The sequence below is a fragment of the Mytilus edulis genome, chromosome 10, assembly GCF_963676685.1.
Source record: "Mytilus edulis chromosome 10, xbMytEdul2.2, whole genome shotgun sequence".
Classification (NCBI taxonomy): Eukaryota; Metazoa; Mollusca; class Bivalvia; order Mytilida; family Mytilidae; genus Mytilus; species Mytilus edulis.
The window spans coordinates 2,463,600-2,487,578 of NC_092353.1; the positions used below are offsets into that span (position 1 = coordinate 2,463,600).

Genomic DNA, 23,979 nt, shown 5'->3' on the forward strand with positions numbered 1-23,979 from the left:
TTCTAGTGCATTTCAACCAAATTGTATCTTCTATTACCAGAACAGAAAACAGAAATGAATGTTATTTTTGTGCATAACTACATTTTATGAACTGAAATCAATGTCAAATTGGGTGGTTTTTTTTTGTCATGTTTTCACCACTGCCTGATTCTTAAAAGGAATGACTGTAATATTTTTTCTGTCTATGAAGAAATAACATAAAAAATTTGGTGCACACTGAATAACGCGTGTAGTGCGTTATTTAACAGTGTGCACCACATTTTTTATGTTATTTCGAATAGACAGAAAAAATATTACAGTCATTTCTTATAATTTAATTCTAAATTCCATTTTAAACTAGAAAACCATGAAAAAACGTTGATGACATCACGGTCACATGACTTAATTATGTCTATGGGCTCATAACAAAATAACGTCAGCCAATCAGAAGACGTGCTTCATCCAAAAATAAATTATTATTCTTTAATGTCAATACAAGGTGAACATTTTGTATTGATTCTACATTTGGTGTTCAGTTAGTTTCACTACAAGTGATAAAGACTATGAGTGAATGTCAGGAATTATATATTGCTGTTGTTGGATAATAAAGATAAAAAAGTTTGCAAAAATATAATTTAATGTCATAACTATGCATCTAATGACCAAATGGGTCGATATTTGACTCAAACATATTTGTGGTTGCAAATACTACCATTTGCTAACAATGTTATCTTCTTGAAGATTTTGATTTGTTGTCATCCATCAAAATTCCATGCTAATGATTCTGTCCATGATGAACTCCATTACTAATATTAGAAATAATCCCTTCATTCTCTGCATAATAGCCAGGGAAAATTTTGTTCATATGTTCAATTATCATCTCAACTTTGCCTGCTTGTTTGTCTTTTAACATCCTCCCCACGTTAGCCGTGCCACATGGTCGGTCTTTCTCTTCGTAGGTTTTATAAATCCCAGGAACTGCAACTCTGATACAGCTCTTATAAATCGAGCTCTGGTGACAAAGGGTTAAGGAAACTTTAAAACTGATTCAATTTAGTCTGGTTTAAAAACATTAACTATAAAACTATGTTCTAGGCAGTGATTAATAAATCAGAATGAAGTCCAGAAATCATGACAACAGACAATAATTCTGTAAAGTCACATTTTATACCCCACAAATAAAAGTTACCATTATTTACACTTATTTGTCCATTTTCCATATCAGAAAGCCTGGAAAGTTATATTGAGGTCAGTAATCAGACCTTCCATTAGACATAATTTCAAAGTTGTGAAGTATATGTCAACAACACAACAAACACATGTACAGAATCATCAATACTTAAAACTAGAGAAAGTGTCTATACCACATTTCAACTGCCTGCAGGGTTTTCATTATCTTGCATGTTGACTTGTACTTTCCAATTTATTCTATGAATACTGTGTAAAATTCATACATTTAGGAGGTGCCTGTCAATAGTATAGAGAGGGGTTAGGAGGGGCCCTGATCCCGAAATCCCAGGCTTAAAATCGCGAGATCCCGGGCTCAAAAATACAAAATCCTGAGGTCCCGAAATTCAAAAAATATAATTCCCGGATCCCGAAAGGGTCAATCCCGAAATCCCGAGCTTAAAAACAGCAGATCCCGGAGTCCCGATAAAGGTCCTATCCCCCCTCAGCATAGGAGGGTAAGTAAAAGTCTTGGGAACTGACTCCTAACAAATGACCTGAAACTGTAACTCAACCTTACATCAAAATATCTGCAAGCCATGCAAATTTCCCAAATAGAGACCAAATACTGACAGGGATCTTCATTTTTGTAAAATGAACATTATAATGTGGCTGTATAAGCTCTTTTTTATATTTTCATTATCAATAAAGGATACTGTAATACTTTTTCCACTGTTTTCTTCTTTCCTTCTTCTTCCTCCTGTTCTGACGTTACTACTGTCACAAAAGCCTGTCATAATACAATAATAAACTGTAATCCTACAGTGCTATGACCAAAACAACTGAATTTACAATTTTGGTACGTAAATATACAGGATGAGATATACCTGGTTCTGTTGATTCATTATTATTTGCTGAATACCAATTTTTGTTATTTTCTTGGAAACAGGTGAACCACAAATTCAAATGTTCAACAAATTACAATTTTCTAAAGGCTTTGAATGCAATGTGCAAAACCATGGAAATGCAAGTATTCCTCAATCCATGTTAATTGATGAATCCACAGTATGCTAAATAACTCCTAAGCTTGCGTGAATAAGATCAAAATTTGAAAAAAGGGGCCCAAATAATCATTTTTGTAGTTTCAAGACAATAACTTGTGTTTATGAGTATGAATCTCTCTGAAATGATACCACAAGTTTCCATACCAAAAAGAAATGGTTAGGATTAACTTTTGGGGGTTATGAATCAAACTGTTTAGCAATAAGGGACAAAAAGGGATAAAACTAGGTTTTTCTGGTAAATGGACAGTTTAAAAGCAGTGTAAGGGAGGTAACTCAATTCAATTTCACAAAAGCAAAAAACATATAAATTCAAATCATATAACCAATTCTAAGTTCTTTAACTACAGTTATTCGGTGTCAGAAACCTATTATGTGTCAAATATTTAATTACAATCCAAATTCAGACTTGTATCAAGCGTTAATATGATGTCAATTTTTGTCCCAACTGTTCATGGTTGGACCTCTGCCGTCCTATCCAGCTGTGCTCGGCGAAGCAATTAATTCTATTTTGTGCTGTAAACAGACACACTAAAACAACCCTTTAGATTTTTACTTTTATAATTTCCAATGAAAATCTTTACAAAAAGTATGTTTCCCATCTATATCCATAGGCGTAGCATGCCGAAAAATAATGGTACGGTATCGGCAAATTAGACATATGGGACACGAAGTGGCCCATCCAGCCTCGCATAGCGAGGCTGCATTACGGCAGGGGGTATGGGGGCCGCTCAAGGCCCCCAGATACTCTGGGGTGTATAGCGTTAAAATCCTGCATTCTGAGTGTTTCCTAGCACTAAAAAATGTTTTTGAACAGCAGCATTTTTTACAAGACAATTTGAAAAAAAATGAATGTCTGTGTCTTGCAGGTTTTGTAGTTTATTTTCTATTTTTGTGTCATTTACATAGCAAGATTGGTAAATGAGAACAACACTATCATACTATACGTATACCTCGCGACAAATCATTGTGATGATTTACAAGTGATTTCTGTCAGTTTATTTATTATAAGATCTTACTATTATTATTTTTAAAATAAAACAATCAAAGTGCGGCTAGCAACTTTTGAGCTATAGTGAATAGAAAAATGAATGAGGATCGGGAATGGGTTAAAAAAACTATGACAATCCTCACACACTGCATGCATGGGATAAACTGCAGCCGGTCTGGTAGTCCTATAATATAAGATTTCCGAGCTTCATATCATTTACATTCAAAGTTTTTTAGCGGATATTTTTTTAATATCAATGTTGAACCCGAATTTGGATAGTATCTGATATTTTTTACTATCAAACCCCAACTCGGGTTAAACATTGATAGTAAAAAAAAATACATGATAAATAACGTTGAGTGTAAATGATATGAATCTCAAAAGTCTTTTATTATAGGACTGCAGGCCCAGAAACAACGTGTTTTGGGGGATGCACACTTTTTTAGACCCCATAACACACAAAAGAACTAAAATTGAAAACAAACAAGAAACACAAAGGTTCCTGACTTGGGAGGACTTGGGACAGGCGCAAAATTGCGGCAGGGTTAACATGTTAAATGTTTTAATGTGAACGTTCAGGACAATCACTTAAGCCGAGACTAGAGGGTCATCTTGACCTGGTAGGATATAATTATTTTAAATGCTCATGCAGCGACTGTCAAGATGAAGAACTGAAATAAATCACTGTGTTCGTGATAATTTGTATCTCGTTTATAAGTATTGTGTACGATTTTGTCATATGCACATTTACTAGAGAGCCTGTCGCAATTACCGTGATTTATACCGTCTTGCAAGAAGGACCTCCTTACGCTTCTGGAGCACCTTTAGTTGCACCAGTTTTTTAAGGGGTCCGTGTTTCTAATTTGATTTTAGTTTTAAATGTTGAATGGTGTTGGTTGTCTTTGTGTGTCTTATTTGTTCTCTGGTTTGTCTTTTGTCCCTTGATCGCGATTCTTTTTTTAAAAATACAATGTACTTTCTACATAAATTCTACACCATTCCTACAGGTTTTCTAAATTATTGTAATAAACAATGGAAAGAGTAAATCGGCGGTCTCACGAAAACCGCCTCCTGCTGAAGTATAGATATGTGAAATAATGGTGATTTATGCTCGGGTTTTATGTTACGGAAGGGCACTCAAAGAAAGGCACAGTGCAGAAAGGGGTATGAAGCCTTAGAGGTCTTACGAAGTCCCGAACATAACCAATCCCTACTTTTAATGAACAATTCCGGAGTCCCGATAAAGGTTATATTCCCTTTTGCATTACGGTATCTTACATGTCTTACATTATAAAAAAAAAAGCCCTCACCTCTGATTTTAATGACATTATGCTCGAAATATTTGCAACTGTACGTTAAGAAAATAAACAATCAGTCAACTGATTTTGAACTTGACTTGTGGTGGTTTTATTAAAAAAAACCGAGTGAAATCATTACCTATATCGTTTACCTGCAAACCTATGGATATGGCATTGTGCAAACAATAATATTACTTTTCCAATTGTTTTGAGGTTTATATCTACATCATCTGGAATCAAAACTTGCAACAATTAATCAAAAAAAAAATGCTAGCTTCTTCGACCTTGAAAATGTTTCCAAACTGATGCGTTAAACTTAAGAACTAGTAACATCATGTGGAGATTTCCCGAATTAGCTGGCGATTGTTGCTGGCTATAGCATTCTTCAGATTATCCATCAGTTTCAGTTTATTCAGTCTGTGTCAGATTGGCACATGAACCAATAACAACACCCAACATTATCCGCAACAGCATCTTTAACAATTTCGATTAATTAATCATTAATTGCATGGTAATCAATAAACTGATTACGGTACTGCGGTTTTCTTTCTTTAAGAAAACAGGCAGAGGTAAATGTAAAACATTTATTGTATGGAAGTTTGCATACTATTCTACAGTAGCATATTTTTTATTTAATATTTTGATTTTTTGGTACGGTTTTCCGTACCTGCAGTAAAAATTGGTACGGTCGGAACCGTACCAACCGTACCGTGTGCTACGCCAGTGCTATATCTAAATCCAATGAAAGCCTATAGGTAATAACAAGAAGATGCCAACTCTTATAATACAATTTATATTTAGAAAAGGTAAATAAGAGTCAAGATAGATAAAAAAATAGAATCCAAAGACTAAGTTCAAGCTTGATGTGGTTGTCTATTGATTAAAAAGGCTGACATTATTTACAGACAAACATTTTTTTTAGGCAAGTGTTGTGCAAAAATGCAAGGAAATTTAAATTAAAATTTAAGAGGAATGAGCTTTTGCTCTGTGTTGACGATAAAACTTTGAGATGAAAAACAGCAATAATAAAGCATTTTCTTTGCTTGTAGTTTCATCAAGTGTGTGTACATCATAGCATGTCTTTTCCATTTCATATCACTGATATTTGCTAGTTGTGATTACAAATGCATAAAAAGTGTAGTCTCAACTATTATACGGTTTATATAATGTTAGACCTACCTGTAGCCAATCAAACAGGTTAATCAGCTGAGTACATTCTAGATGTAGTTTATATACTATACAGAGATCTGGCATCATAGAACTTATAATACCAGGCTCCATTTCACAACATTTACACTGAAATATAACAATAAAATATCAGTTTATATTAGTTTTAGTAAATGTATGCTATGTCAGTTCCTCCATAATTATCATCTATTGTCTGTCCCGCTTCAGGTTAAATTTTTTGCTCAAGGTAGTTTTTGATGAAGTTAAGTCCAATCAACTTGAAACTTAGTACACATGTTCCCTATGATATGATCTTTCTAATTTTAATGTCAAATTAGAGATTTCCCCCAATTTTCACGGTCCATAGAACACAGAAAATGATAGTGCAGATGGGGCATCCGTGTACTGGGGACACATTCTTGTTTTAAATTAATTTTAGCTTAAATATTACAATAGTAAACTTGTAACATCAATGGAAGGGTTGGTATATATTTATATCTGTTGAATCCTAGTACTGTAAATTCACATTCTTATATCTGGTGCATATATCTGTATTCAGCTTTTCCTGAATTCGCAATAATTTATCTCGCATTTATCTGTTGTTTTATTTTAAATCGGAATTATAAATGCATGCAATAATTTCTGAATTAACAGTATAAATTTCACTATATTTTTTAAAACTTTGTTCTTTTAAGCTGTTGTGAACAAGTAAATATGAAAATGTTATCTGGTTGCTGTCATATAATAAACGTTATCTTTTCATCCTTAAAGGTCAGAGTATCATTTGGCTAAAAGTTAAAGGGAACTTAACATGTCCCATGGTGTCCATATCAATGACATGTGTGCCCTGCTGGTCCAGGTCAATATCATTTCACATAAAGTATCATCCTTTTGCACAAGCCTATGAAGTTTGATCATATGAAAAGTAAGTTAACTAATCCTAATTGTAGGCTTAAAATTGTGTATATATAATATTGGTTTATAAATAAAAAAAGTTTTTCCAACTTAATTCATACTTCATAATGCAAGTTGTAAGGTAATTTAAATTTGCATTTAGATGCACCATACATAAAGGTATGTATCTGTGCAAATGTCCATCACTCTGACTTGCATGGTCAATGCCTTATGGTCAAGTTTACTAATTGTCTGCAGTGTAGATCAAATAGTAAAAACATCTGACAGCATGTTTACCTGGAGATAATGATGTGGAGTAGCCAATGCTGTTTGTACTGCTGATCTGGGTGAAGAGTTCAGTTGTCTCTTAACGTCTGCTGCAGAGTCATAGTAAAACACCTCATGTAAAGGGAAAGATTTTGGACAAGACAAATATTTCCTGGAAAAAAATAAAACACTTCGTCTTATGCTATTTAATCATTTGCAAAAGTATTTTTTCAAGGTAAAATAGGAAATTCAAAGCTACTATTCTATTTTTATCTCACTGAGTAATGATCATAGTTTATATAACTTCTTCCTTAAAGTTTCTTTACTAGTGCATTTTAATTTCTGGAAATTATGCAAAATCTCTCTTACACCTTTCTTATAAAATACATTATTTCAGATACTTCACATAACAAAACCTATGCATGTCATTAGGTATTTAATTCTCAATTTTGTGAGCTTAGGAATCCATTGATATGGGTATGTCCATTTTAAGACTTTCTACAGCACCAAAAGCTTTATTTGTTTATTATATAACAAGAGAAAGTTCAATCTTTTTATTCATAAGTTTTTCAAAGGACATTGTCATACACCATATACAATTATTACCAACCTGAATAGATTGTCATAATAATCTACAACTTCCAATCGCAACTTTTCATAAGGTGATAACTTCTTACTTTTCTTTCCAGCCTCCATTAATTTCTATAAAAAATAATATCAAGTGTCAGTGTCATTTGCATTCAAAATCTGACTATAGGCATAATGTAAATTTTAGATTACATCGTCTTGGAAATACTAAGTCAAATGACCTAGCTATGTGCAAAATAGTTCACAGATGTAGAATCTATGCTAAACTGCATGGCAAGTACTATACAAACTCTTATACAGAAATATCTTTTATTTTTCACACATGATGTTTAACTGCCATACACAGTAAAACATACAAGACATTTTAAGCTATAAAAGTATTGATTATTTAAAGCACAGAAAACATTTAAAAGAGAGAATACAATATTGAATTGGCTATTAAAAAAATCATCATTAATAAATAAATTGCTATTTAAAAACAAGACTGAATATTTTCTTCAAAAAGATTCTGCAAAATAGTGGTTTAAGACATAATCTATGAAGGATATAAATATACCAGGGGAAATCTTTATGTTTTATGACTTAAGTGTTGACTGTCATTTATTTCAATTATCAAAAATTCTTTATTCTTGTGTAGTAAAATTCAGCTCTACTGGACATAAAAGTGAATGCTGGTCATGTTTTAGGGGGAAATTGCTTGTAAGCAGTATTCTCAAACAAATATATAGTAACTGATAAAATTAAGATTGTCATCCAAGTGTATTATATAAATCAGGACCTGCTATAATTACTTGTTTCAGATTTTTACCTTTCTAAGATTATGTAAATCTGTTTTCTCTAAGTGTAATGTTGATTCTTCTTGGCTGTCAGTGTCTTCTTCTTCCTCTGGTATTTCTTAAAATAAGAGAGAAAACATCCAATGCCTTTATCAATATACTTTAAAACAGAACATAATATCTGAAATATTTTCACTTAAGGAAGCAGGAAGGGTACAAAAATTTCAGCAAAAATTAAAACATTTTGTTTCATTACAAATTTTATTTATTACTTTATAAGTTATAAATCTTACCATATGGTACAAAAATCAACCAAAAAAATCAATTCATTTTGGCCCCAGCTGATTTTTAAAATGTATATGCCATTGAAAAAGCAAAAATGCATTAAAATTAAAATACTTTTTTTAACTCATCAGTGACCTATAGTTTTTATTATTTTTTTTCAAAAAAGCTGTACTCCATGGTAAAATTTAGACGATTTCTGTAACATAGTTTTTTTCTATTTTTCCTATTACCTCAATTTCTCCTATAAGTTCAACAGGAAAAAGTACATGTGCAAAAATGTTTGGTTCTTTCGAAGCCAGACTGTGAGCTTAAATGAACGGTGACCCAATGTTTTATTTTATTTTTCTATTAAGCATATGATAAAATTTATTTATAGAAATATATAGCGAAATCCTATATCTAAAAAAAAATTGGATTTATACCCTTGAGCTCCTTAATTAAAATCTTATAAAACGATTATAGATGTTGTCTTATTGTCAAAAGAAGAGGAGCCAGTACATTGAACTCTTTAATGAGTGAACGAAAACTATAGCCATAAAGCACTAATTCAAACTAAGTCAGTAAAAGTTGATCAAATATCATCAAACCAATCTTGAGTAAGCATGTCATTGTAGATTTTTAAACCATCAAATTCTTAAAAAAAAAAAAAAAAAAGGTCAGACCACAATCCTATGCACATACCATGTAATGTATCAAATCTCTGTAGTAAACTTTCCAGATCTGGAGGTATATCCTGTAGGTCATTGTGTATATCTTGTCCAAGCTCCTGGACACTGGTCTTCATCAACTCTGTTAGCTCGTCTTTGGACATCATTCTGTAGTACAAGTATACATATTTATACTGCTTTAATATTCAATGTTTTTTTTACATAAAACAAAATAAATTCACAATAAATCTATGATTGACTTTAAAAGAATTGAATGCTTCTTATTGTATTTATTGGGGTGTAAAACTGTTAATCAAAACGCATTATGTATGAATTGAGGTGCTTCATCCTAAAATGTGTGCACTTTCAATGGTTTTACAACCTAATATAAAATTACAGAAATAAGTTTACTTATCTTGATCTTGATCCACAGTGGGACATAAGGTCATACAGAATTAAAGTATTCAGTTCTCATGATTTCATTTTTATGTTTAATTATAAAATAACAAGGTTCATCAAATTTTTTGTTTGTCGTCCATTGAATTGTTGTGACATTATCATAGGAAGCGTGAGCTGTTATGAATGTTGAATTTTATTGAGAGATAAAATCTAAGTATGGAATTTCTCTGCCACTCAAAATTACAAATTCTGAAGAACATGCATAAAAAGTAATTATATGGATTTAAAGTGAAGCAAATATGTTACAAGTTAAATTCACATGAAACTCTTGTTGATATATAAATAAAATTTCATATCAAGTCAACTTAAAATGATAAAGTTTTTTAAATCATGAAACTATTAAAAAAATAAAAAATCTAAAAGACTAATATATATATATATGCAAATAAAAAATAATTTCATATCTATTTTCAGTAGTAACTGCAATGTATCAATTTTTAACAGATACTATAAGAAACATGGTGTGTAAGTGATGTAATGCCGTATATATATGGGGTCACTACATTCCATATTACCAGTTTTAATTCTCAATTTTATTATATGTTATTATAAACCTTGGCTATGGTATAAACATTTATAATATTATCTGTGCAAAATTGATCAAACAGGAACTTTCTTTGCCAAAAACAAAATTATCAAATTGTAATCATATACTTTTTGTTTTGTCAGAACCTTTACAAGTTGATAGTTATGTATTGGTTTTGCTCCTTTCTGAAGGTGGTATAGTGAACTATATAATTTTATTTTAGTATGATGTCCTTTATCACTGAATTAGTATACATATTTGTTTAGGGGCCAGCTGGAGGACGCCTTCAAGTGCAAAGTTTCTTGCTGCATTGTAGACCCATTGGTGGACTTTGGCTAGTGCCTGTTCTATGGTGGGGTTGTTGTCTCTTTGACACATTTCCCATTTCCATTCTCAATTTTATTCTTAATCCATGTCATTTGGACATTCTCATTGGAAAACGTACTAAACCATGTTATTGTATATGTATATAGAGTGTACAGTCATGTGACTTACTTCAACAACTCTATAGCATCTTTGTACTGCTCAGTTTCACAAACAAAACTACCAAGGGTCATAGAATATACTTCCCTTAACTGAAAAAAGGTCAGATATATTTTGTTACATTTACAAGTACTATGGAAATTTACATAATATTTATAACAGCTTGTAACATTCCTATATAATTTGCTGTTACTATATGTCCTTTTATCTTTGTTTTTTTGAAAATATCTGATTTTAAACTGATGAGAACAAGATGTGTACCATTCTTTTAATTTGTAATTGTTTTATTTGTTTGTTATGTATGGCACACTCACTTATTAAGGTGTTGAAATGTATGATTTAAGTTTGTTTGAAGTGTCAGAACACAAAATTTACAGCAAACATGTTCATTTTTACAGTTTTTTGCATGTGAATTTTGTTGTTTGTGTTGAAAATAGCAATACAACTTACTTTTATTTAAAACAACACCACAAATACATAATTTTTTTTCAAAAATAATTAAATTCCCACAAGCCATACCTGTTTCCCCAATGGATGCTTTGGAAGTTTACTGACCAAACAATGAAGACATCGTAACACAGGGAAAAATAACTCATGATAATTGTTTATCTGTGACATAAATTCCTCAATAACTTTCTGAAAAATAAACAAAGAATCAAAAGTCTGAAATGCTAAGAATTAACAGGATGTAAACAGCATACTGTTAACAGAAATTAAATCCCCTATCACTTTCTAAGGAACGACACAAAAAGATCAATGTAAGATAAAAAACTTAATTCAAATAGTTTGGGGTGGGGGGTTGAACTGCTGCAAGATGTGGTTATCTGACATTGACTTTTACATATATCTATATTGGTCAATCAATTTTTATCCAAATTAAGTAGGGGGATGGGGGGGGGGGTGTCAGTGAAAAAACTATGTAAATTAAGTTTTTTATCCTTCATTGAACTTTTGATGTCGTCTCTAACCAACACAATAAAAATGCAACACAGAAAACAAGAGTGCACACACTGAAATGTCTCGCCTTCTTTACTAATCATTGATAGTATGTTGATAGTCCTAAATATAAAACTTTATTACCGGTACAACTGTCACATAAACTTCACATTAACCAAGAAAGCCAAACATTGACCAATAAACCATGAAATTAAGGTCAAGGTCAGATGAACCATTTCAGAAAGACATGTACAGCTAACAATTCTTTCATACAACAAATATAGTTGACCTACTGCTTATAGTTTAAGAAAAACAGACCAAAACATTAAAACTTAACACTGAGCAATGAACCGTGAAAATGAGGTCAAGGTCAAATAAAACCTGCACAACTAATATATAGATCATTAAATATTTCCATACACCAAATATAGTTATCATATTGCATATAGTATTAGAAAAAAGACCAAAACTCAAAAATTTAACTTTGACCACTGAACCATGAAAATGAGGTCAAGGTCAGATGACACCTGCCAGCTAGACAAGTACACCTTACAATCCTTCCATACACCAAATATAGAAGACCTATTGCATATAGTATAAGAAAAACAGACCAAAACACAAAAACTTAACAATAACCACTGAACCATGAAAATGAGGTCAAGGTCAGATGACACCTGCTGGTTGGACATGTACACCTTACAGTCCTTCCATACACCGAATATTCAAGACCTATAGCTTATAGTATCTGAGATATGGACTTGACCACCAAAACTTAACCTTGTTCACTGATCCGTGAAATGAGGTCGAGGTCAGATGACACCTGCTGGTTGGACATGTACACCTTACAGTCCTTCCATACACCGAATATTCAAGACCTATAGCTTATAGTATCTGAGATATGGACTTGACCACCAAAACTTAACCTTGTTCACTGATCCGTGAAATGAGGTCGAGGTCAAGTGAAAACTGTCTGACGGGCACGAGGACTTGCAACGTACGCACATACCAAATATAGTTATCCTATTACTTATAATAAGAGAGAATTTAACATTACAAAAAATTTTAACTTTTTTTTCAAGTAGTCACTGAACCATGAAAATGAGGTCAAGGACATTGGACATGTGACTGACAGAAACGTTGTAACATGATGCATCTATATACAAAGTATGAAGCATCCAGGACTTCCACCTTCTAAAAATATAAAGTTTTTAAGAAGTTAGCTAACACCGCCGCCGCCGCCGCCGTAGCCGCTGCTGGATCACTATCCCTATGTCGAGCTTTCTGCAATAAAAGTTGCAGGCTCGACAAAAATCACAAAATAGTTTATAAAATTTCATTTTTATATATCAAATATTTAGACAAATAAAGCCTTTTCTGTTTCCTTGAAATGCCCTTTTTCTTTAAAATATCTTTGGCCCACTGAGAGCCTTTACTATGAAGTTTAATAACCTTTGTATAGTCATCATTTTCCAGCAGATCTATCTGTTCTTTTGGTGCACTGCTTTCAACATATCTGAAATATACATAAAATAAAGATATAGATGAGTCAATAGACTAATAGCATTTTATAACACTTTTACACACATGACTATATCATGGTGGCCGGTTTTTATTGGTTGAGGAAGCTGTAGAACCAAGAGAAACCTATGAATCTATAGCAAAATATCATCCTTGTCAATTAAGAGGCGAGCTCACCTGCAAGCAGCAAGGTCCAAACTCACCTCAATGTAGAAAGGCTAGTTATCTCTGTAGATAAAATACTTAGACCATTTGGCAAACAGTCGTAATTGCATTGCATAATATGTCTGACAGAGAAATTAAGTCATTAACAGGAATATCAAAATAACAGAAATGAAATTAAAATATTTTCCAGTTGTCTTTATTTGTTTTTAGAAAAATTACTATGAAATTATCAATTAAACAGACAACATGGAACATAACTCTTGAATTACATAATACTGTAAATTAAGAAACTATTGTTTGCATTTAATATTGCGATTTGTCATTGTAGACTAAAATCAAATGTATTTTTACTCTTTGTGATAATAAGAAAAATTCTAAATCATAAAGCGAGTATGAATTATTGAGATCTTAATCCTGTCGCATTTTTTTTGCAATAATAAAAACCTGGCAATGAAATTCTGAATTTACAGTATCTGTTTTAATATAGCTTGAATAAATAACATATTCAACACTGAGAGTTATGTATTAAGAAGGAATCATTCCACTTAACCAAATGGATTTTGTCACCTCATAAAGGATGGAGTCATCCTAACAGATTCTATATCATGGTGTTTCATGTTCTTGATTGTCTGAGGCAAGTCTTCATGATGACATAATATACGACTGCAGGGGAAGGAGAAGAAGTGGTCCAGAATACAGAACTGAAATCATATAAAATCTTCTATTACATTTCTGATCTTTTTGTGCTGAGACAGATGTCTTATTAGGTAAAGATTATTCTTATGACACACTATATAAAAGTACATGGATGAAAAAACCTTTTAAAAACTGGACTTTACAAGAACATGCAGAAATGATTATTAGGTCCCAGAAAGTACCAAAATAGCAAACTTATCTAATTTTATTAAGTTGACTTACAGAAAAATTGCAATGTCACAATGATGGCTTATGCATTTTGTCATGGATGTATAAGACCTAAAATGGTCATTCCATGAATAGAGTTTGGTCAAAATATATATGAGTAGTTTATTATCAATTTACACATCTCTGTAAAATAATATTTTTGTAGCAAAAATGCTTTTATGGTAAAGCTGTAACTAAAATTTAAGAAGCATTATACTTTACCTGTAAGCCTTTAATAAAGTTTAGAACAGAGAAATCATGGTACAGAAAAATATCTAATAACAACTGGAAAACCTTTGATCCCAACTTGAATGGAAACTTGGATGTCATTATTATCTGTAAATAAACGGAGAATTAAATTAATTGAACCAATAATTCTGTGTAAGCTGTCTTATTTAAAATAAAAATTGCTAAAAAAAAACATTTTATACCAGAGATCATGGAGATTATATAAAAAAAATGAGATTTTTTTTTTCTTTAGGACTTTTCCAGAAGTTAAATCCTGACATAATACCTTGTTTTACAATGAATGCTAAGTCAAATATAAAAGTTCATGTACTTTATCAAATATGATCGTAGTTTCGAACGCTTATTTCACAATTGTTGCATTAAATGCATGTTTCATAAGAATCTGAAATTTGATAAACGTAAAGCAATCACAAGGTATTCGTACTATATCAAATTGTATTTCTCAATAAAATTCAACATTCATGACAACACCTGTTCCCATTGACAACGTTACTAATGGAAATCTTGATTTAACTCATAATTTCTCAGATGAGCATGTAGCATATTAATGTAAATATAAGAATTAAATGCTCATTTTTGTAATTTAGTAGGGTTGTAATAGCCTTGATTGTGCTCATAAAAGTATGGAGGACTGATTAGAATTTTTCTATATTTAAGCTTATTTATGACAAGTTTTAAATGTTCAGTGGAGTGAGGTGCTTGGAATTTTTCTATATGTTACCTGGTTTTAAAAGAGAGTTGGATATTTGATGGAGGGAGGTGCTTGGAATTTCAATATATGTTACCTGGATTATGAATATTTAGTGGAGGGAGGTGCTTGGAATTTTTCTATATTTCACCTGGTTGATGACAAGAGTTGAATATTCAGTGGAGAGAGGTGCTTGAAATTTTTCTATATTTTACCTGGTTGGTGACAAGAGTTAAACATTCAGTGGAGAGAGGTGCTAGGAATTTTTCTATATTTTACCTCGTTGATGACAAGAGTTAAATATTCAGTGGAGAGAGGTGCTTAGAATTTTTCTGTTTTACCGGGTTGATGACAAGACTAATGTTAAATATTTAGCGGAGGGAGGTGCTTGGAATTTTTCTATATTTTACCTGGTTGATGACAAGAGTTAAATATTCAGTGGAGGGAGGTGCTTGGAATTTCTCCATGCATAACAGTGATGACACAGTATTAGGAAGCAATCTGTGAACAGCAGCAACTGATGTGGCAATACCAAATACAAATACTATTGGTAAATGATGTATGTAGTTACTGAAATATAACAAAGAAAAACAAATTCATAATTGGTAGCTGGTGTATGTAACTAATTATTGAAATGAAACAAAAACAATTGGTTGCCTGTATCAAGTCAGGAATATGGCAGTTGTCATTTGCTTGATGTGTTTCAGCTTCTGATTTTGTCATTTGATAAGGGACTTCCGTTTTGAATTCTCCTTTGAGTTTGTGTTGTTTTAGTTACTTTACTTTATGCCATTGTATATAATAACTAAAATCAAACAGTCGTCAGGAAAAACACAATTTCTTATTGGTGTGCAAAGTATGTATGTAATGAAATCAAACAAGACCAAATAGACACAAGTTATCAAAATGTTCATCATCTCTTTAATCCTTCTGGTATATTTTAACAACATTCATAATCTTATTCACATAGATTCCTTTTTTTTGTTCTTGTGCCCAAATATTTATACTATTATCAATGATATCATATAATATAAGAAACGTTGTTTTATTTTATTAATTTTTCCATACTAACTTAGTACAAGTACAGACCTACAAATTGTGATGAAATCCTGTAAAATTAGCGGGACCCAACTCTCCAAATCTTCAAATACAATAACTATAGGTGGATATCTCTGGTGCTCACTCGTACTGACCGACTTCCTCTTCTTTGATGGACTGTGGGGTTGCTGTAAGAAACATAAATATTTATTACTTCAGGACTCACACTAATCAGCACTGGAGAAATAATATAAAATTGTTTCAGGACAAAGGAAAAAAAGCTTAACTTTCTCAGGAAATCAGGTTCAACTTTTACTCTCTTTTTTTAGGAAATTCAGAATGACGCCCACTCTTCCCTTATATTGTTACGCTCTTAATGTAAACAATTTTTCAATAACAATTTTGAGTTAAAAAAGAAGTCTTATTTAGGAACAAATATAATTAAGTTGTTACATCTATCACATTACCTTATATTTATCATTATACCAGGCAGATGTTAAATGTAGACAGACTACATACACATGTTTACCTTATATTTATTATTATACCAGGCAGATAGCGTTGACAGAGTACAAGGTAAATTTTTAGTGTTGGTTATCAAGTCATCATCTTCATCTGTAAACTGAAATATAATTACAATTCTAAATTAAAATTATTCTTACCTTGTTCATCTAAGTGGACATACATTGCACAGAAGAAAAAAAATATAATTATTAAACATCTTTGACTTTGGACTCTAGTTGATAGTTGTCTCATTGCAAATCATATCACAACTTCAGAATTCTAGAAAAAAAAACTTATTTTAAAAGTTGTGAAGTTAAATGTTGCATTTTGCTGGCCTCTAGATTTTTACTTAATGATGCCATTTCAGTTTAACGAAAATTTCATAAAAATTTATAACCTCCAACTAACTGGTTTTTACATAATTACCATATCTGGATTCTGTAGAAGTTGTCCCAGTGTCTTGGTGAGAACATTTTTCACTTTGTTACAATCCTTAGATCTGAGTATGGCCACCAGGGGAGATACTCTCTCATGTAACAGTTCTACTAATGTGGAGAACATAACACCATGGTCAGGTGTGTTCACTCCTGGCAAAAATAATTGTTTTATGAATAAATATATGGTAGACACTCTTTGGAATGGGCAAATAAATTGCATGATGAATGTGGCAGAGAAAAATAGCTTCATCACCATTTGGTAAGTATGTAAAATTTTTGCAAGACAAACAAATTAGAAAATTTTCTAAGGTTTGAGCTGTTTATCTATACCTGTCTTTTCATACTGTTTATTGTAGTTTTGTCTGTTTGTCTTTTAAGTGTCTTGTTTTTTTTTAGCCATGGCATTGTCAGTTTATTTTTTACTTTGAATGTCCTTTTAACCCTTTCCTTCATGAATTGTTTTTTTACATACCGATTCACATAGGATTTTTTCAATATAAAAAAAATCGTCAGATTAAAAGTTTTAATGTATTGGGAAAACATATATTACATCAATGAAATTCCAGTCGTATATTCTCATGCATATACTTTTTAGATTAAATGCAAATTAAGTCTGATACAGATTTTTCGTAGGAGAATATTTTAACTGAGGCACTACACAGTCGTCAAAAGGCGTCATTATGAAGTAAAGGGAGTGGTGTCAAAGGCGTAATTATGGAGGAAAGGGTTAAGATCTATCTCTCTGTCTTATATTCTCTGATAAGCTTACAAACAGGAGAGTAATTATTTTAATAACTGAAGTATGCTCACGGTTAATTAGGGAATAGTGATACATTGTACTGAATTTGAAGAAACATTGTACATTTTTTTTTCAGAACCCAATCATATTAACATACATCCAATTATCATATAATCCTACATCTACAACACCTACAACAGTCTGATTATTATTTCATGTTTACCAGTAACAAGGGCAGCTGTGGGTATTTCTGTAACAAAAGAGTCTTTGTGATCATGATCATAATCTAGACTAAACTTTTCATGACAGGAGCTTGTAAACGCCAGTAGATCATCAAATATCTTAGAATTCAAATCAGCTCTCAGTATCTGAAATATAGGTATCAAATTAAATTATTTAAGCTTGACTGCATATTAAAATTAATTTTACAAGGCAAACAGACTGGTACAACAGGTTTGTTTACATGGCAAGCCGACAGAATTTTATGAAAAGCATAAAGAAACAATCAACTCATATTTTATGTTTTATTTGAAATATTCATCATGAAAAAAAATCATCCTGTTTTATTCACTATTCAAGTATTCTTTACATGTATCAGAATAACCTAACAAGTACGTATAAGATAAAAATAAAACTAATAATAATTGAAACAGGATTAGAGCAAAAGATATATCAAATAACTGGAAATGACAATTTTCACCACACTTAATAATCTATATCATAGACTTAAAATATGAAGATTAACTTATGACAGTTTAATCATAAACATCTGCCATGCATTTGAAAATTAGAACCAAACAATTAAGTCCCTATATTTGGAGTATAATAACTTTACTTGTATTTCTTGATCAATTTCTTCCCATGTCTGATCACACGTTGATTGTCGGGAAGCTCCAGAGACTGGATGTTCACAAGCTTTAAAGTAATCAGCTAAAAAATAAAATATAATTAATCTTCTTAGGCATCACTTATTACTTTGGGAAGGAAATACAACTCATTAACTAAGACAAAATCAACATATATAACTTAATGTCACATTTTCCCTCTGGTGCACAGGTTGTAGATTTGTTCATACCATTCACCCTTTCCACAATTGTACAATCTTGGGGTTTTTTTTTCATCTCTTACTTAGAATGTTGTGTTTTGTGTCTTTTTATTTTTATAAGAATCCTTTGGTTCTGGTATTGTCTTTTTAAAGGTTATAATTTTCATTTGTCCTTAGTTATAATGGTTTCTTTTTTTTTTTCATAAAAAGATGTCATACAAATTAAATCATCTCCTTCAATTGTAACCTCACCTGGGTTAACTCGTTTCTTTTTTCCCTTGTATGCAAAACACCCCTGCAAATACAAAAAGAACTTTTTACATATATCTTCTTGTATGAATATTTACAATAAAATTAAATTAATTTTAAGACCAATTCTTGCATTGCAATGTAGAATTCCAGTCCAAATAATTTTGCCTCATTTTCGAATGCAAGTCCTCTGTGAAGTAATTTTTAGGACATAGATCTGTGTTTGTTTATTTTATTATGATTCTTAACACCTTAACAACCATTTAGCCAGCTAGATTGATGTCTTCATGGAATGCCTGCATTTTCATAAATTATGTAGTCCTTGAACATGTTGAACCAGATGAATAGCAATTTTTTTTTAACATATTTTTCAAATGACCCTTTATTTTATTTTTTAACCCAAACTCAACTTCATTCTAGCAAGGATATCTACATGAAGTAAGTTTCATTTCCTTTCTCTGGGTGTTTTTCATGATTATTTATTGCCCAGATACTTTCAATGATTCAGATTTTATGATTTGAAAGATGATGTCTAGAATTTTAAGATAGTGTATGATGTTCCAGACCATGAGAGTATTTGGACCGTTCAGTTCTTTTCAAAATATGCATACGGTCTGCCAGATTATAAGAAGTTGGTCAGGCGGCTTTATTAGATACAAATGTATATTACAGATCAACATAACTGAAATCTCGAATTAATATAAAATGTTCAATAGTAATAGGAATAAAAACTTAATGTTTTAAAGTTAATATCCTGTGTATCACAACAAAATACCGTGGAGATTCTGGACAGAAATTTTAAAAAATCTGTTCAAAAATGTAATGAGAAAATATAATAAACAAGAGGCTCTCAAGAGCCTGAATCGCTCACCTGGTAAACAATGCCTTCGGCCATGTTTTTTGACGAAATAGAAAATAAAACACAAACTTTATTTTATACACCCTACTGATCATTCAAATGAAGTTTGGTTGAATTTGGTTGAGTAGTTTTAGAGGAGAATATTTTTTAAAGTTAGCAAATATGATGAACAAATTGTGAAAAATTGTCATTAAAGGACAATAACCCCTTAAGGGGTCAATTGACAATTTTGGTCATATTAACTTATTTGTAGATCTTACTTTGCTGATCATTTTTGCTCTTTACAGTTTATCTTTATCTATAATAATATTCAAGATAATGACCAAAAACTGCAAAATTTCCTTAAAATTACCAATTAAGTGGCAGCAACCCAACAATGGGTTGTTTGATTCATCTGAAAATTTCAGGGCTGATAGATCTTGACCTAATGAACATTTTTACACCATGTCAGATTTGCTTTAAATGCTTTAGTTTTTGAGATATAAGCCAAAAACTGCATTTGACCCCTATGTTCTATTTTAAGTAACGGCGGCCATGTTTTTTGACGGATCAAATATCGAAGCACAAACTTTGTGCAGGATAATCTAAGGAACAATCATGCTAAGTTTCATCCAAATCCATTCAGTAGTTTTAGAGAAGAAGATGTTTGAAAAATTGTTAACGACGACAGACGACGACGACGACGGACGCCAAGTGATGAGAAAAGCTCACATTTCCTTTTAGGAAAAGTGAGCTAAAAACTGCAAAATTTCCTTAAAATTGCCAATTCATCGGCAGCAACCTAGCAACGTGTCGTCCTATCCATCTGAATATTTCAGGGCAGATAGATTTTGACCTGATAAACAATTCAACCACAGTCAGATTTGATATTAATGCTTTGGTTTTTGACATTTTACCCTTATGTTCTATTTTTAGCCATGGCGGCCATTTTGGTTGGTTGGCCAGGTCACCGGACACAATTTTTAAACTAGATACCCCAATGATGGTTGTAGCCAAGTTTAGTTCAATTTGGCCCAGTAGTTTCAGAGGAGAAGATTTTTGTAAAAGATAACTAAGATTTATGAAAAATGGTTAAAAATTGACTATAAAGGACAATAACTCCTAAAGGGGTCAACTGACCATTTCAGTCATGTTGACTTATTTTTAGGTCTTACTTTGCTGAACATTTTTGCTGTTTACAGTTTATCTTTACCTGTAATAATATTCATGATAATAACCAAAAACAGCAAAATTTCCTTAAAATTTCCAATTCAGGGGCAGCAACCCAACAACGGGTTGTCCGATTCATCTGAAAATATTAGGGCAGATAGATCTTCACCTGATAATCAATTTTACCCATGTCAGATTTGCTCTAAATGCTTTGGTTTTTGAGTTATAAGCCAAAAACTGCATTTGACCCCATGTTCTATTTTTAGCAATGGCGACCATGTTTGTTGATAGATCAAAACTTCGGATACAATTTATAAACTAGATATCCTAAGGAACATTCAGTTAAAGTTTGGAAGTATTTGGCCTAGTAGGTTCAGAGGAGAAGATTCTTGAAATAGTTTAGGACGACAGACGATGGACGACGACGGACGCCAAGTGATGGCATAAGCTCACTTAGCTTGGCCCTTCAGGCCATGTGAGCTAAAAAGTGTTGAAAAATAATGCAAAGATTAAAAAGGGTAGCTTTATTCCTGTAAGAAAATCATCAGGGAGATGTAGGGTTGATGATATAATTGGTAAGGATGTAAATTTGTACAAACTATCATGTGAATTTGGCATATTGAACTCTTATGTTATGGGTGATATCGATCTTTTCCCACGCAAAATTGAAACTGCACATTGGAAAACAGAATGAAATTTATTGCATATTGCTGCAAAATAAGCAAGCAAGCAAGAGATGCAAATGCAAAGGAACATGCACAAACAAATTATACATGTAAAATTGTAAATGTAAAAAAATCTGATGTTCCTCCTAGCAGCAAGTGTCATGAGTGTCACCCAGGGCGGGATTGCCAAAATAGGATTTAGAGACAATTTAATACAGAATTATTTAATTTCAATTGATTTATTGTTAACTTATTCACTTTATTCATCAAACTGTAATAATATTAACTTGAAATACTCAATAAAAGTTTTTTTATTAATGTTTGTCTAAAATAAACCCATATGATCCAAATACATGTATGGTCCAGCTCATTCTAGACCGTATGAGTATACTTGTACGCCACGGTCCGACTGTATACTCATGTGGTCTGGAACATACATGTTGGTGACCTTCTGCCGTTGTTTTTTCTATGGTCGGGTTGTTGTCTCTTTGACACATTCCCCATTTCCATTCTCAATTTTATGTTCCAGACCATATGAGTATTTGGACCGTACGTGTACAGTCCAGACAGTATACGTATACCTGTACGGTCGGACCGTATAAGTATGCGCGTATGGACCATACATGTGATTGGATCATATGGGTTATATTTAAACAATTTTCCACAATCTTTATTTTTAGTTTTACAAATTTTTATTATTACAATTAGACAGATAAACTGAACAAACAAACAATTGAAATTTAACTTTGTTTAATTGCATATCTGAATCCTATTTTGGTACACTCGCCCAAGGTGACTTTATATTTTTTACATTTGAAAATGTACATGTCTGCAGTTCATGCATGTCCCTTTGCATTTGCATTTTTTTGTAAAGTTGCTAAACATTCTAAAACAACTGTCCTCCCATATTATGTTTACTTCAGATATCTTCAATTTCAGTGATCATAATTTAAATAATGTATAACTGATCGACATCATATAAATACAGGAGATTAACAGAGTTGATTAGCATGATTTTTTAAAATAGTTAGAATATAAAGTTTTTATTTCAACTACAATTGAACTTTTTCATATATTAATTTGAGAGTTAAGTTATGCTGATCTGTAATACGCATTAATTATAAATTTGTATCTAATAAACTTGACCAACTTCTCAATATTAGTGAGACTGTATGTGTACGGTCTGATCGTATAAGTATTTTGAAAAAGTACACATACGGTCTGGAACATAAATGCAAGTTGGTTACTGTTAGGGTAGTCCAAATAATTATGACGTCTGGCAAGGCTATTTTAATTTTTTCTGGGACGCCTTCCTACGACGTCATAACGCCGAAGCCATTTTTTAGGTCTGGAGTTTGAGAGCAAATTTTGGGGGGAATTCCGGATAATGTAAATGAAATGTTCTGGGAATTCGGGTCTGTCAAATTTTACCGATTTTAATATTTTATATTCACCGGAAGTCACGTTTGTCACGTTTTTTTGGTAATTGTGGGAAATCTCTCTGAAACAATATAAATATTTGCCCACTTGAAATGGAATTGCATCTTATTTTATCATTACTTTTGGATATTTCTGGAAATATTTTACATAAATCAGCACAAAAAAGGTAGGACTTTGTAATAACGTAAAAATTTCTAACCAGCAATGAAAATTTCAGGTCAAAATAAGGTTTTAAAGTTCCCCCCAAAATTTGCTCTCAAACTCCAAACATAAAAAATGGCTTCGGCGTTATGACGTCGTAGGAAGGCGTCCCAGAAAAAATTAAAATAGCCTTGCCAGACGTCATAATTATTTGGACTACTGTTAGGGTGTCTATTCTGCTAGCCTACACAATAATGTCATGCTCTAATTTTCAGCAAATTGATTTGATTTAATAAATCCTTCACAATAAATCTAGACTACTCTAGAACAGTTGTAGGATATCTGGACTCAAAAAATTGATTATGAATAGAAATATAAAGTAGAAACAAGTGCTTTTTGTAGAAAATAAATAACAAATAATAAACTATTTGATATATTTCAATCATGATAATAAAAAATAAGTAAGCTGTGATGAGAATTTCACTATCATTAATTAATATACTTTTGAAACTGAAGACCCAGTGTCCATGTCAACAGTTTATGGTATTTACTAAAAAAAATTAAGCCTTTTCTGTTTTCTTGCAATCATACATTTTGCGGGAGAATTCAATATACAGGCTCTGTCAATAATGTTTCCTTGGAGAATTACCAAAAATACAACTAATC

At 31.8% G+C, this 23,979-nt stretch overlaps 1 protein-coding gene across 1 annotated transcript; it reads right to left on the reverse strand.

The window, feature by feature from the left end:
* Nucleotides 1–598: 598 nt before the first annotated feature.
* Nucleotides 599–23,979, reverse strand: LOC139493138 (origin recognition complex subunit 3-like). Its single transcript, XM_071281309.1, has 20 exons — nt 23,816–23,979; nt 19,063–19,105; nt 18,601–18,695; nt 17,989–18,133; nt 17,016–17,176; nt 16,615–16,707; nt 16,137–16,273; nt 15,458–15,617; nt 14,333–14,446; nt 13,775–13,908; nt 12,974–13,037; nt 11,108–11,224; nt 10,601–10,680; nt 9,155–9,288; nt 8,221–8,306; nt 7,435–7,526; nt 6,855–6,996; nt 5,676–5,792; nt 1,863–1,936; nt 599–991 (listed from the first exon to the last, which is right to left on the reverse strand). The coding sequence occupies exons 1-20, from the start codon at nt 23,840–23,842 to the stop codon at nt 886–888; spliced, it is 2,121 nt and encodes a 706-aa protein (XP_071137410.1). The 5' UTR covers nt 23,843–23,979; the 3' UTR covers nt 599–885.

Bases quoted from the DNA above. Each gene is read 5' to 3' on its own strand.
- LOC139493138 (XM_071281309.1), bottom strand. From the start codon at position 23,842: ATGGACACTGGGTCTTCAGTTTCAAAA. The intron at 13,909-14,332 runs GTAAAGTATAAT...ATATGATTTCAG, and splicing joins ACTTTATTAAAGGCTTACAG to TTCTGTATTCTGGACCACTT. The intron at 992-1,862 runs GTATCCTTTATT...CTTTGTCACCAG, and splicing joins ACAGTGGAAAAAGTATTACA to AGCTCGATTTATAAGAGCTG.